Here is a 14203-nt window from a genome sequence, read left to right on the forward strand (position 1 = left end):
CAAGGAGCAGCCCTCAGGGGAGACATAACCATGTGCACGGTGAGGGACCTGACAATTTTCTCTCTCTTCATGCGAAACCACTGCAGAACGCTGGAATACCTGATCAAGCACCTGACTCACCTGGCCTCCTTCAGCAACATGACCAACATGCACACCAGAAACCTGGCCTTGGTGTGGGCTCCCAATCTCCTCAGGTACAGTAGAGTCCTCCCAGCCCGAGCACCACGTTGAACTCCATGGGGAGCATCAGCACCTGAGCCTAGAGACACATCCGCTGAGGGAAAAGCATAGGCAGGAAAAAACAGAACAACTAAAGGGAGTGCTAGAGCAGAGCAAGCAGCTTTTAAAATGAGAAAAAATTCTTCCAGGTTGAATAATGTGAGGTTTTACTGCCAGCATCCAAGGAAACTTGTGGTTTTGCTTCTTCTTCTTCTTCTTTTTTTTTTTTTCTTCAAAAATAAAGCTGTTATTTGTAAGTTGAACACATTGATTTAAAAATGACGAGTTAGCTCATCACTGTGGAACGGAAATGACATTTCTGACAGTGCCAGTGCTTCTGCAGCGATGCGGTGAGAGACAGCAGGGCTTGGAAGGGAAGAAAACAGGGTAATAATATCACAGGCCTGTCTTGTATCCGGGCCTGCTACAGCATAAGTGAAATGAGCTCGATGGATTTAGGACGGCGGCTAGTGTCAGATCACAAGACCACCAGGTAGATTTTGGTTCATTTGCTGGGCACTTTTCTGGGAAGAGGCCCAGATAAGGTGCAGGCAGAAGTTTGTCTGATATGTTGTAGAGCCGAGCAGAACAAGAAAACGTTTTGTCTGAAAATTTTATATTGAAATGTTCTGTATTTTGGTGAAGTCGCCTTCCCCACCCATCCCATACCTGTGTGTTGAGAGGATTGAGCTATGCAGGGGCAGTCCAGATAAGGCCTGCTGGGCAGGAGGGGGACTTTGGCAGAGCTGGTGCAGGGAACCAGAGATGGGGGGGCTGAGAGGAGGCTGCAGGGCAGGCCGGAGGGACATTGGCAAGAGAGCTAAAGGCAAATCACAACAAAGGCAGAACAGGTTCTGAAAATGATTCAGATGTTTACTCTACTGAACATCACAAAGTGGGCCTTTACTACTGAGACGGTTTTCATGCCAGCATCTGTCCTTGTCAAAAAAAACTGAAGTCTGTTTCCTCTTGCAATCTATTGTAAGTGCAAGTCCCAGGGAGGATAAGAAAGGAGCAAGCAATGCAATTGCAGTCTCCTTACATGGTTATCCTCTTGGCAATGCCCCAAGCTATTATCTAACACACCAGTCATTAACTTTACAAAGGATCCATTGCCCAGAGATAATTTCTTCAGCAACACTTTGGCATGTCAAGATAAGGAATGTTTCTTTGCTGAGAGCAAGAGTGAGAATGTGAGAGTGCAGGGGGGCAGTGAAGAGCCTACTGGGACACACAGCAGAACATTGGCAAAGCTGGCATGGGGAGAACACGAGCAGGTTTCTGAGGGATTTCATTCAAATTCTCCTTGGAGAGATGATTGAAGCATTGCATAGGGATCTGGAAGCAGTGCTTGAAGGCTCCTGTGTTGCCTTTCAGGCCCAACTTTGAAAGAGATAAAGGAGGACCAAAGATGAAGAAAAGAGAGCAGTTTGAGAGTCAGTTTTATCTACTGCTGAAGAATGTAAAAGGGAAGGAGGGAAAATAACAGGCAGGAAAGAAATAACAAAGGTGAGAGAGAAAATGGAAACAGATTTTTAAAAGAGTGAAAAGGCAGAGAGAAGGTGAGGGCTTGGTGATCAAAGGAAATCAAGAGATGCAGCAAGGGAGGCCAAAACATCCCTGTTCCAAGTCCTGCAGGAAAAAAGCCAGTTCCTCATTCCCAAAGGCATCATGTGACAATAATTCTGGCTACTAGTAAACCTCTTTCCTGGTGCAGGTCAAAGGAGATAGAGGCTGTTGGCTGCAATGGGGATGCAGCTTTCCTGGAGGTGCGAGTCCAGCAGTTGGTGATAGAGTTCATCCTGAATCACGTGGATCAGATCTTCAGCAAAAACAGAAAAGCCAGCTCTGCAGAGAACATTGGTAACAACCTCCCCAAGCCACCCTATATGTCACTTGCCCTGTACTACAGCTCTAACTGTATCCCCTTCCACCGATATTTCAAAAGCATCAACACTTAGAATGCTCTCACACTCCCCTAAATACACCTTGATCCCAATCCCTCACTACTCTAGCCCTCCCCATCCTCATCTCCAACATTTCTGGGTACTAGCCTCCTCCAGTGTGCTCCTAGATAGCCCCGAGGCTCATTCTTCACATGATCTCACCTAGCTTAACCCCTTCTTCAGAAGGAAGACCACCCAACTAGCTTCTCAGTTTGGGCCTAAGTTTTCTCCCTAAGCCCTTCAGCCACTCTCTCAGTTCTGTCAGCTGTTGTATCCGTCCAACTTGGAGCCCACACCCCCAAGATAAAAGTTATGCTTGTGTTTTACAAATTTCTCTGTTGTTCTTGGAGATGTTCTATGGGAAGTGATTGATTTATTTTTACTGGGACATCAGCAGACTTGGGAGATGCTGATTTTTTTTTTTATTTAGTGACAGATTTGCTGTCAAAAGTCTTATAAGGCAGAGAAGTGAGAGGGCTTGGAACTGCAGTGATCTCACATCATTTCAGCAGTATGTGTCTTCCTGTTATACACATTATACACACTGGGAAGGCACCTGCAGAAGTGATGGAGTAACCATGCTTCTGCTCTCCTGCCCTGTGTCAGCTCATCCCATCCACTTTTCCCTGCTGGCTATCCCTGGAGCCTGCAGTTCCCGCATGGTGCCCTCCTCGACCTGCTGTGCTGGTGTCGGTGCCACTTCTACGCCCATGTTTCTGCCCCAGCAGAAGGCAGGGAGTGAGGAACTGTGTCCTTACTGTCACCAGCAGTACAGAAACACATCAATTAGCAAATTCCAAGCCTTTTGTATGTCCTGCAGGTACTCCCTGTAGCCCTGAAGGGAAGGTACAGTAATGGAGGTTTTTAGAGCAGTCCCCCTTCCTAGAACAAGACAAGGAGAAAGATGTGGAAGTGAGAGGGAGATTTAGGCTTGGACAGGGGACTCAGCTGCTCCAAAACCTGTGGAGGGAGGAGAATGTATGCATCCTGGTGTTTTTCAGGGACGCCTCTTTAACACCAACGCATCTACAGCAGGGGCAGCAAGCCTGTGCAAAGCAGCCTTTGGCTGGCAAGTGTGGCCCCTGCTGGGAATGCACTCAGATGGATAAGGTTGCTGGGGAGATGGAAGGCTTATCTGACAAAAGCCTCTCTCTCTGCACGTGCTGCTCCTTTTCCCCCTCCGCAGGAGTTGTTCCAGTCAAATAAAGACACAAAGCTCTTGCTCTCGTCTCTCCTCACCCCGGGGCTGGAATGTACTTTCTTGCTTTTCAGAGAACGCACCAATTGTGAGAAATCTGTCACTCCCCTCGGCCTCCCTGCCGATGAAGCTGGTGAGCCTGGAAGAAGCGCAGGCACGGAGCCTGTCAGCCTCCCACCCTGCTAGGAAGGAGAGGAGAGAGAACAGCTTGCCTGAGATTGTCCCTGTAATCGGCTCCCTCTTCCACACAGTTGTTGACCTCCCTGACAGCAAGTAAGTGCCAAGAGGAGTGTAAAGTGTGAGCAAAAGGAGCAGGTTCCCCAGCATGATTAGGATTGAGACTTCTCTTAGTGTGAAAGCCGCACACCTGCACACATGAATTTACAGGCACCATTGAGAGAAAATTGCATATTCTTCTCAAGAGGCACAGCTGCTCCTGAGGATCTTTTCAGTTGCTGGATTCATAGCTGCACTAGTCCTTGTCCCTCCATTAGGGCAGAACACCCTGCAGGAGGAATTAATTGTCTTTGCGACCTTGTGTGAGTTCAAGGCTTGGCTAAACGAGGGCTGGGCAAGGAGCAGGTCCAGACACTGCTCTCCTACGAGTTCCACCTGCTGGTGGCTTGCCCATAGCACGCCTGGTGGTACTGACCTGCTCAGCTTCATCCTTCTCCACCTTCCTCTGTGCTCACAGCCAAGCAGCAAGGCGAAATTTCTCCAGCACTATGAGATATTTACATAGTGGCACCAATGCTGACAAGAGTCCAATTTCAGCGTACGCTGCTGCAGTTGTTGGCACTGGTGCCCAGCCTAATTATTTATCTATTGGTCTATCTATCTGCTAATATATGTCTGCTTGACTGCCTTGTTCTGAGAGATTACAGCCTCTGCAGCAGGAGACTCATTAATCTACTGACCCATAAAGCACCGTAGCAAAGATATTTCTTCACACTTGATATATTAAAGGAAAAATGAGCTGTCTAATAGAATACTGGCAAGAAGATAACCAGTTTAAAACAAAAGGGTGTATTGCCTGTCTACAGTTCCTTGTTCTTTCTCACTTGAAGAGAACAGTCCTATCACTAAGATGTTAATCCTCTTGGTAGGACTGATTTGTGCTCTTCTGAGCACTGATCTGAAAGAAAAGCAGAACTATGAGAACGGGTAGGAAACACATTTTGGAGACTGAGACAGGGTGGTAAAATGGTCTTGCTCTTGAAGATTGAAGGAGGAGTCAGAATGGGTATGTGAAGGAACTGAAACAGAGATTCATGCAATAACATTCATAGAAGAAAATTGGCTTCCAAAACAGCAGTTTCCTTCTGCTTAAAGCCGGGCTTTCTGAAAAGACACAGGGAACTGGCATCCCACTTCCTCTGACATTTACAAGAAATTGATTTAATTCCCTTTAGCCTCCTCCTTTCAGTTATTACATTATGCTAGCATATGATCAACACTCATGATTAAATTCAGATTGACCTGAGAAGCACTAATAGCCATTTGTATTAACAGATCCTTTTATTTTTGCAAATTCATAAAAACTATAAATCATGAGGACTTTAAAGGATGGCTCTGTGCACCAGGCAATAGCTCACATTCCATCAGTTCTATGGAATTTATCTTGCATACTGTCATTAAAACCTATCTAAAAGGCAATTATTCTTTACTGTGTTACAAGATGGTTCTAGCCCCAGAAACACCTCCTTTCTGGAGGCAGGCATGGTTGATCACTCAGTCAATCACAGTTGCTGTAGAGTGATGCCAAAGCCAACTCTGTGGAGAGTTGGCTCAGGTGTCTTTCCATCCTTGACATGGTTAAATCAGCAGTAGAGATAAATCACTTGCAGATAAGGGAGAGGTGTTCGTGTAGTGATGCCTTGCATATACTAAAATTAAAAGAGATGTTAGAGGAAAAGAAGGGAAGTGTTCAGGGGAAAGAGTTCAGAGGCTTTTACAGGATTCTGAAGAAAACAAAAGGGTAAATTTTGGTAATCTCCTGAGCTCTTTTTTTTTGTTGTTCCAGGAGAAAGCTATCTACAAAGTCCAAGAAATGGAAGTCGATATTTAACTTGGGCCGTTCTGGCTCAGAATCAAAGTCTAAATTGAGTCGAAATGGGAGTGTCTTCGTAAGGGCACAGAAACTCTCTGGTAAGAACACACTTTTCAGTTACATATTTCTCTCCAGAATTTCTCCTGGAGCACTGATAGCATTAGCAACCTGTATCCATGTGACACTAATGCCATTAGACTTGAGACAGTTTAATGGGATCATGTTTTTCCTGGTTTCATGGACATCTTATTTTCATGTGATGGCAAGAAGCACCCTTAAGGATGTTATGCCAGGCAGCTACAGCAAATATTCCATTTTGGTATGTGATAAACAGGCTCCCACTGCCCAGCTGTCGAGCCTGGGGACTAGGAAATGCTATGTGGCATATTGGGTTGGATTAATCCACTCTTCCAACCCAGCCAACTCCGTACATTCCTTTCACAGCACTGGGTGAGCGGCTGTCCTTCTACCAAAGGGCGTTAAAGAACCAACTGTGTTCAGTGTCTTTGTGAAAAACAAGGAGTTCCTATGGCTCCTGGCTCTCAGCATGTTGAGGAAAGTGATTACTTTTGCAACATTTACAAGGGAGAAGATGTCTTTCCTCCTGACTGTAATCCTAAATTCTAGATTCTCCTGAGCTGCAATATCTTAAGCTCTGTGCTTCCTAGAAAATTACCTAGGAGTGCCAATTCCAAGTGTTCAGAAATGATGACTAAAGACCTAAAAATCATAGAGATAGCTTTAGAATAATCATGATTTGCTTATTCAAAACAAGATGAACTTGCAATTTTTAAGATAACCTCATGATTCTAGGAGTTGGTGTTTGAAGGAATGCTACCAAACATTGCAAGACTTAAAATGGTTCGTGTTGCCAACATTATAGAATGCTGCCAACCATGTATAAGAGAGGCAGTCTTTGGATCTAAGATAAGTGTGAAGCCAAATGCTGAATCCAACTTTCTTTGGACACCTGCCTTCCCCCTGTTTTACATGTACAGATGGCCTCACACAGAGTGTCCATGGCAGACCTCAAAATAGCTCGCCATCCTATTTTGATCATGGGATCACCTTCTCACTTTGATAAGGAATACTCTGTCCCAAAATAGTACTAGCCCAGGGTTTCCTGGGAATGTTTGGAGCCCAGTGATTGTCAGGGCTGAGCCTTTGTTCCAAGCACAGTACTGAGTGACAGGAGGTTGCACATTTTCACCAGCAGGACATAAAAATGCAGAACCATGCAGAGATTTAGGCATCAGAGCAGTGCTTTGGAGAAGCAATGCTTTAGCGCTGCCATGTTGTATTTTTGTGTACTCTCTGCTTACAGCATAATGTGGGGAAACAGATGAACTTGCTGTTGAAACTCAGCACATGCTTTAGCACGGTTTGTGTCCATGCACACAAGTCTGCAAGTCACATAAAATGTGAGCTCCGCAGCTCGAATTCTGTTCCTCTGGGAATGCAGAGCTAGTGCTCAAGACATCATGCCATATAAATGTGAAAGGTAGCCAGGACTCCATATAAATGCGAAAGGTAGCTGGAGTTTCTCCCGTGCTCATGTGAAAGTCCCAGAAGCCTCAATTATATAAACAAATAAAGTCCAACAAGCCCACTCACTTTCTGCCTTACCTACTTTGTGCACCATCGTAAACAGCAAAGTTTGCTCCCAGACGTTTTCCAGAGCTCCCAGGATCCTTTTTGGCGCTGCCAGAAACTAACTTGCTGTTCTTGCCAGCTACTTTCCCCTCCATCTCCCCTTTCAGAGCAGTAACAGTCACATGCTTCCAAAACCTCTCAGAAACAGACCTGTAGAGTGTTTGGTGACAAATGGCAGATCATTTTTGGACAAGTAAGTCCAGTGAGGATGACCAGGGAATAAGTGGCTTACTGACCACATAGATTTCCTGCTGTGCTTGCTGGAGGTTGGGCATGCTCTTACAAACAAGAATCTGGGAATGGAACATGAAAATAACCCAACATTTACTCCAAAGAATGAGAAGTGGGAAGACGTTTATGCAAGTTTAGTTAAAAAGTCCCCACAAGCAACAACCTGGCTTGACTGGGAAGGGCAATGGCACAAGACGGGGATGTCAAACTGCTACAGAGTGAAGATGGTGTTGACTGGCTGGGTTAAGTATAGCTCTCCACATGTCTGGCAGGTGCAAAGCTGTTGTTAGCACTAGTGGATCCCCAGCTGTGTGGACAAGTGTTGTGGGTAATAAGCAGCATGGTGTGGATGCAGAGGGGGAATGCTCGGAAACGGAAAATAACTTTGATGTCTGTCTGGCATGTCTGTCTATATTCAGCCTTTGTTCTTTATGGGCTGAAGCCTGCAAAGCTGCAGGATCTGAAGCCTGTTTCTAAAACTCATTTTCCACAGAAAAAGCAACCATTCGGCCCGCAAAGAGCATGGACTCACTGTGTTCCCTGCCAGTGGAAGGTGAGACATCAACTGCCTATGCTGCACCTATGCCCTCTCAGCTCTCCCCCATGCTTGCATATATGCTGTGGTCTGTGTCTTTTCTTATCTCACCGTGTTGTATATCCTCATGTGCTTATGCCACAGCTGCTGACAAGTGCCCTCACCCTTCTGTGCATGCATTTTTAACCTTCAACTGTGTCTATTTTGTTTGTGCGTGCATCTGAGAATTATCACTGTGCCTACCTGCCTCTTTATTAGCAGTGGGATTGCTTTGATTTCATTCTTGGTTATTCTGCTGGGCGCAAAGTCCCCTTTTACAAGAAAAAGTATAAAGCAATTAAAAATACTCACAACAAACCAAGAAAGCCCTGAGCTATGATCTCTGTGGGCAATGTGTGCTAGCCCTAGGCTTGTCTGCATCTGATTGAGAGTGGCCTCTAATAAAAGTCCTGGATGATTTCCAGTGGAGGGCATCCCATTCAGCCCTGCCTGCCCAGTTTGAAGGAGTCCCAGGGTTACAGTCCCCATCCCTATGAGGAAATGTGGGTGTTCACCAAGGGCAGGAGCCATTCCTGGGGGGATGAACATGGGCTCCTTGCAGAGGAAGGCTGCTGCTAGTGCTTTGCTTCCCACTGACTGCCTTGTGTCTTCCCTCCTCTAGGGGAGGATGAAAAGAGCAGATTCAAACGGGCAGTGACTACTGGAGGGTTTTTTGTCCCGGTGATGAAAATGCGGACTGGAGGCACAGGCAGCTCATACGACCTCAGCAAGGAGAACGAGTGGGAGCGGGAAGGATCTGCCATGGGGGCAAAAGGAAGCTCAGAGCTGAGTGGGGACAAAGCTCCTTGCCGGACACCACAGGCAAAATCACCCCCTGAGCAGCTGAAGGTCTTCCGAGCAGCAGAGGATGCCGAAAATGAGCAGACTTGCCCCAAAGGCAGCCGCATGTTCTACACCTCAGAAACGGCCGCCAAGTCAGGCTTTCCCAGCAGCCTCTTCCCCTTGGAGGCCTCCCCACGGCACCAGAGGAAAGCCCTGAACATCTCAGAGCCCTTCGCTGTCTCTGTCCCACTCCGGGTGTCCGCAGTCATCAGCACTAACAGCACCCCGTGCCGCGTGCCCGCCAAGGACAAGCCTTCCCTCTCCAGCCTGGAGGAGCTGTCTGTCCTGGTGCCCGAGAGCCCCAGCCCCTCGGCCCTGGAAGCGGGGGGCCACACGAGGATGGAGCTGGCCCCAGAGAAGAAGGAGAAGCCACCAGGACCTCTCCTGACAGCGGGAGCAGCCCGAGGTAAAGGTGTGTGGTGGAGAGCTGTGTGGAGCCCTTGTTGGGCTACTGGTGGTACCCTGATGCTTGGCTGCAATGGCGTGGAGGTGGCTCCAGCCTGATCTTGTGGCAGGAAAGAGACCAAGCAGTGCCAGGGCTGGCATTGGCAGCTGCAGATCGCGTTGGCCCTTGCAGCAGTACTGGGGTTGGGGAGGTGGCTGTCCTCACAGCAACGCCCTGTTCTGCCCAGAGGAAGCTCTGCAGCTTTCTTTGTTCTCACTGGGCCAAAATTGCACTGCTTCATTTCAGGGAGCACTGCCAGGCACATGCTTTCGGTCACAAGTCGTTACAAGTTCATTTGTGTTTCTGATCCAGGCTCTCACCCCGAGGAGCTGGTGGCAGCCAGGAAACCCGAGACGTTAGAAACTGCACAACCCGCAGCAGAAAATCAGGAGATGTTATGTGGGCAGAGCAGCAGCACCAGCAGCAGCAGCAGCCTCCAGCAATCCTCAGAGCAAAGTCCCACCTTGGAGCAAACTCCAGCCTCAGAGGTTCATGCAGGGATGCTCCCTGCAGGCAAGGCAGAGCAAGGGCCACTCAAGATGAAGGACATCTCCCCAGAAGGCAGCTGTGGCCAGCAGGATATCCAGAAGGCTAAGCCGGAGGAGGCGCCACGCTTAAGGGATGCGGTAAGGAAGAAGCCGTGAGAAAAAAAAATGGGGAGCAATGTCATGGTGGTGACTGGGAGGCTGTTCAAAATTTCATTGTGTGTCTGTCTATAGGCATGAAAACTCAGTCCATGGCCTAGGCTGAGCAGGGTCAAGAATTGACCATGTATTAGTTTCACTTCTGCTCCCATGAGCATTTGGTGATTTAGCTTTATGCAACAACCGACTGTCTCTTCTTCGTTTTCTCTTTCTGTAACTATGCCTTCAGTCGGTACAATCTGTCTGCTGTGAGACTCCAAATGTGAGACTGTCCAGGTGTCTGATCCTTTTGACCCAGGGTCTCTGAAATCCTCTTCTATTTTTGCTGTCCTATTTTGTTGATCTGTACAGCCTGAACCTTTCATTTTCATTCCATTCTCTAGACACTTTTATTTTTTTTTTCCCCTATCTCCTCCGTATCTCTACCAGAGCTTTTTCACTAAATTTCTTATGGTGATACTACTCTCTGGACATCTATTCAAAGATTTGTTGGCATATATTCTTAAACAGATTATTCGTTCCAGTTAGAGTGCAATTTCGGAGTGCAGAACCTCTGGCGAGGACAAGTGAATGGGAAGAGCTGAGAAATGGGCTGAGGCATTCCAGCTCCTCATTCACCTCACTCTTCCAAGTGCATTCTCCCAGGCCTCGTTCTGGCTGTGTCACAGACCTTCTTCATAAACCTACTTGTTTGTAGAAGTATTTCCTTCGGTGGATTAGTGGCAGTGTGTGTGTGTGTTTCTGTACCCATGAACATGCTTGTCCAGGAGCCACTCTGTCCTAAGAGGGCTGTATGACAAAAACAGAGGTGTATTTACTAGTAAGTTGTGAGCTGTCTGGTCATGGCATATCTTCTGTTTTTCAGACTGAGGAGGACCCTGTGAATGCTCTTCTAGAACCGCTGTGGCCAGAGATACAGCATGAACTGAAAATCATTGAACCTGAAGAGGAGCTCTTGATCTTGCCAGCAGCTGTCCCCAAGACAGGCCCAATTTCTGACTCTTCTTCATCACAAACAAATAGCTTTTCCTCTGGCCCAGGGCAAAGCCCAACCCTGTCTGAGCAGAAGTCTGCATGTGGAACACCACAGACCACAGCTCAGGTGCCTTTATTTAGTACCAGCAACGTGGAACAACCAGACAGCCACCACAGCTGCCAGTCTGATGTGGCTGCACAGCAGAGCTGTGCTCCAGCCCTACCCAAACCGGGTACTGTCCCGACTGGTGCAGCCATACCAAAGAACCACCACCCAGTGGTGGAGGACAGCATGAGTGGATGTCTCACTCCTCCCCTGGACTGGAAGCTTCATAGTCAACCAGACATTAATGAGGTTCCCCCAACAGACACATTTTCTCTTTCCAAAGGAGCCTGCTCAGAGCCAGAGAAAGAAAAAGATAGCACTTGCAAGCTGCAGAAGGAAAGTGAGGGTCATACCAGAGTTCATATTCAGAGGGAAAAGCCTGAGATAATGCCTGCTGATGGAAGGGACGCATTCGCCTCCAAGGAGCTGAGTGGAGCTGGAATCCAGGAGCTGAAGGAGGGCAATGCTGTTAGCAGAACTCATGAAGCTGGTGAGCAGGATGATGAGGATACCTGGACAGACAACGTGCAGAGCTTAGAACTTGTGGAGCCATGGGAGGATCATCAGTGGGTCACGAGTCCCCTCCACTCCCCCACCTTTAAGGACATTCAAGAGAAGACAATACCAGAGCTTCAGCCACAGAGTCAGAGATCAGAGACAGGCCTTTCTCTTAGACCACGATTCAGTCGCAGCCTCTCCCTGGATAGTAAAGACACGGTGATGACTCTGTGGACTATCCCATTCCCTTTCATAGATGCCCCTGAGCAGCAGCAACCTTGCAGTGACATCTTGCCAGCGTCTTGTGAGCTGCCCAAAACACAGCCCATCTCCCCCTCTAGCTTGGGCAGAGCTAAGCAAGATGAGAATAGCACAAGTCTTCCAGAAGAACCTCTGAAACCTGAAGAGCTGAGGTATCCCCATGATCGGGAGGAAACACCAGCTAAGCAAGAAGAACCCTCCAGAATCCCTCTTTCAGAACCAGAGGAGAAAAAAGTGGACGCGAGCAAAGAAAACCCTTGGAGCTCAAAGCTCGAGCTGTCTTTGTCGTACCCAAATACCCCAGAGTGTTCTTTAGAGACAAAGAACACAAAGGAGGAGTTGCCCATATCTCAAGACACTGCCCTGGGAGGAGATGCTGTTACCAAAGCATTGTGCTCTGCCACTGAATCAGGTCTGAGTAATAAAGGTGAAGAAACACCTCGTAAAGTGAAGACTAGGCCATCGTCCCTCAACTTGGATACACTCCTTCCAGCCCCAGATTTCTTCACTTTTGAGAGCCTGGCCTTGCCCTCTGCCACTGGGCACCACCTCTGTGGGCAGAAGGAAGTGAAAAGCAGTGACTCTGTCCCGTCCCTGCCAACTGCCTGCCCTGCTGTGGGTAAAGGTGTTCCCTGGGGATCTCCTTTCAACGCCCACGTGGATCTGGACTTGGATTACCTGGCCATGGCCCATGCCACCACCGGCCGTCGTAACTCTGCCCCTGTCAGCGTGTCGGCGGTCAGAACCTCCTTCATGATTAAGATGTGCCAGGCTAGAGCCGTGCCTGTGATACCGCCGAAGATTCAGTACACCCAGATCCCCCAGCCCCTGCAGGCTCAAAATGCTGCTCCCCCAGCAGAGAAGAAGGAGGCAGAAGCTAAGCAGGCTGGCAGACAGACTCAGCGGGTGGCATGGGGCCACCTGGAACCCCCCAAGAGCCCACAGACAGAGAAGAAAGCCAAGGCAGAGAAAGAGAACAGTGACCCAGCTCAAAAGGACTCAGCCTGCCCTTGGCACAGCAGCCTTGGATCTTCACTGGAGCCATCTCAATCCAACCATAACCCTGCCCTGGATGCCCCCGTTCTGCGCCGAAAGCGCACTTCAGAGGGGGAGACGGCTGAAGATAACCCACAGTCCTCGAAGATGGAGAGGCCGTCGGGGTTCTCCAAGCCTTCCTATAGATCTAGGCCCGGGAGGCCCCAGAGTCTGATTCTCTTCAGCCCCCCTTTCCCCATTATGGACCACCCCTCCTCTTCAGCAGACTCCAGGGTGCTGTTATCACCCATAAGGAGCCCCACTCAGACCACCTCTTCGAGCCCCATCTGTGGCGATCTGTCTGAGACTTCGAGGACAACACCCGAGGGGGTGACGCTGCGGAACAAAATGACCATCCCCAAGAATGGCCAGAGACTGGAGACTTCTACCAGCTGCTTTTACCAGCCACAGAGGCGCTCTGTGATTCTGGATGGACGAAGTGGGAGGCAGATTGAATAGCAACAGCCTCCCTTACTCCTTTTCTGTGGTGGATGGGATGGCAGTGTCTACACCAAGACCAACTCTTTCCATTTTGCTGTTGTTGTAACTGTTTTGTGCAAGGAGGACCCAAATCTTTTACCATTTCCTGCGAAGCATTTTGCTCACAGTCTTTTTGTCTTGCTTTTCCTTCCCTTTCTCATCCCTTTGTAGTCCCTCACTGTCTTGCTTTTTTGTAAACCAGTCCCAAGGAACTTGCCTTTCCTCGTTCTTGTTATCTAACAAGCCCTGTGGAAGCCTCATCCTCTCTACAGGAAAAAGAAAAAAAAAAAAAAAAAAAAGGAAAAGTAAATCTCAGAATAACTGAAAAAATAGAGTGGGGGGAAACTGCAGCCCGGGGTGCAGGGGCAAAACATCTGCTGAGGAGGTAAGTTTAGATGCTTGGGGCCTCTTTCTGTATTTTCCCAGCAGCTATTGAAGGACCATGGCTGTCTGTCTCTGCTGTCTTGTTTGGAGAGTGTAAGAAAACAGTGTAGGAAGCCGGGGATAGCTGAAGAGGAAGGTGAAGCTGGCATGAGCAAGTGACAAAGGGTGTGAGCTACACAAGGATGTTCCAGTGGCAAACATGCAACCTGAGGGCACTGCCTCCAGCTTTTCTCCTGCATCAAAGATGGCATCTTTCCACCATGTGTAAGGTGGAATGAAAGCTGGACTGGAAACGCCCAGTTGTTCTGTCAGTCTTCCAAATCCTGATCATGGGATTTTTTGTGCTCAGCCACACCTTCCTTTGGCAGGCAAGATTTGTGTGGCTGGAGAATGAGTGTCCATTGATAGAGACTTCTCAGGCTGCTATCAATGGAAGTGAAGACACAGTCATAACAAAGGCCAGTATCAACTATTTTCATCATTGCTTAAAGCCAGGTGACACCTCTGTAACTATCTCCAGCTGTGCTCTACACTGCCAACAGCAGAGAAAACCAAGAGGATCTTCTGATCTGCATGTCCTTGGGCTATTGCCCTCCTGCACCCTGACTGATGTATCTTTGACCCTTGGTCTTTCATTGCCACTGTGTGGCATGTCCCCAGG

General features: G+C 48.3%; 1 protein-coding gene across 2 annotated transcripts in view; it reads left to right on the forward strand.

Annotated features, from left to right (window-relative positions):
* ARHGAP31 (Rho GTPase activating protein 31) overlaps positions 1 to 13463 on the forward strand; it is a 53153-nt gene extending 39690 nt beyond the window's left edge. The window contains exons 5-12 of one of the 2 annotated variants that reach the window (XM_027449624.3): positions 87 to 194; positions 1937 to 2082; positions 3438 to 3636; positions 5387 to 5511; positions 7791 to 7850; positions 8494 to 9126; positions 9472 to 9785; positions 10669 to 13463. In XM_027449624.3, coding sequence (XP_027305425.3) covers positions 87 to 194; positions 1937 to 2082; positions 3438 to 3636; positions 5387 to 5511; positions 7791 to 7850; positions 8494 to 9126; positions 9472 to 9785; positions 10669 to 13137 — 4054 coding nt within the window. In that variant the 3' untranslated portion in view covers positions 13138 to 13463. The remainder of the gene's footprint in view (positions 1 to 86; positions 195 to 1936; positions 2083 to 3437; positions 3637 to 5386; positions 5512 to 7790; positions 7851 to 8493; positions 9127 to 9471; positions 9786 to 10668) is intronic. The other variant, XM_027449625.3, reaches the window with a different exon arrangement.
* Positions 13464 to 14203: the final 740 nt, after the last annotated feature.

Source organism: Anas platyrhynchos, chromosome 1 (assembly GCF_047663525.1).
Source record: "Anas platyrhynchos isolate ZD024472 breed Pekin duck chromosome 1, IASCAAS_PekinDuck_T2T, whole genome shotgun sequence".
NCBI classification, from domain to species: domain Eukaryota; kingdom Metazoa; phylum Chordata; class Aves; order Anseriformes; family Anatidae; genus Anas; species Anas platyrhynchos.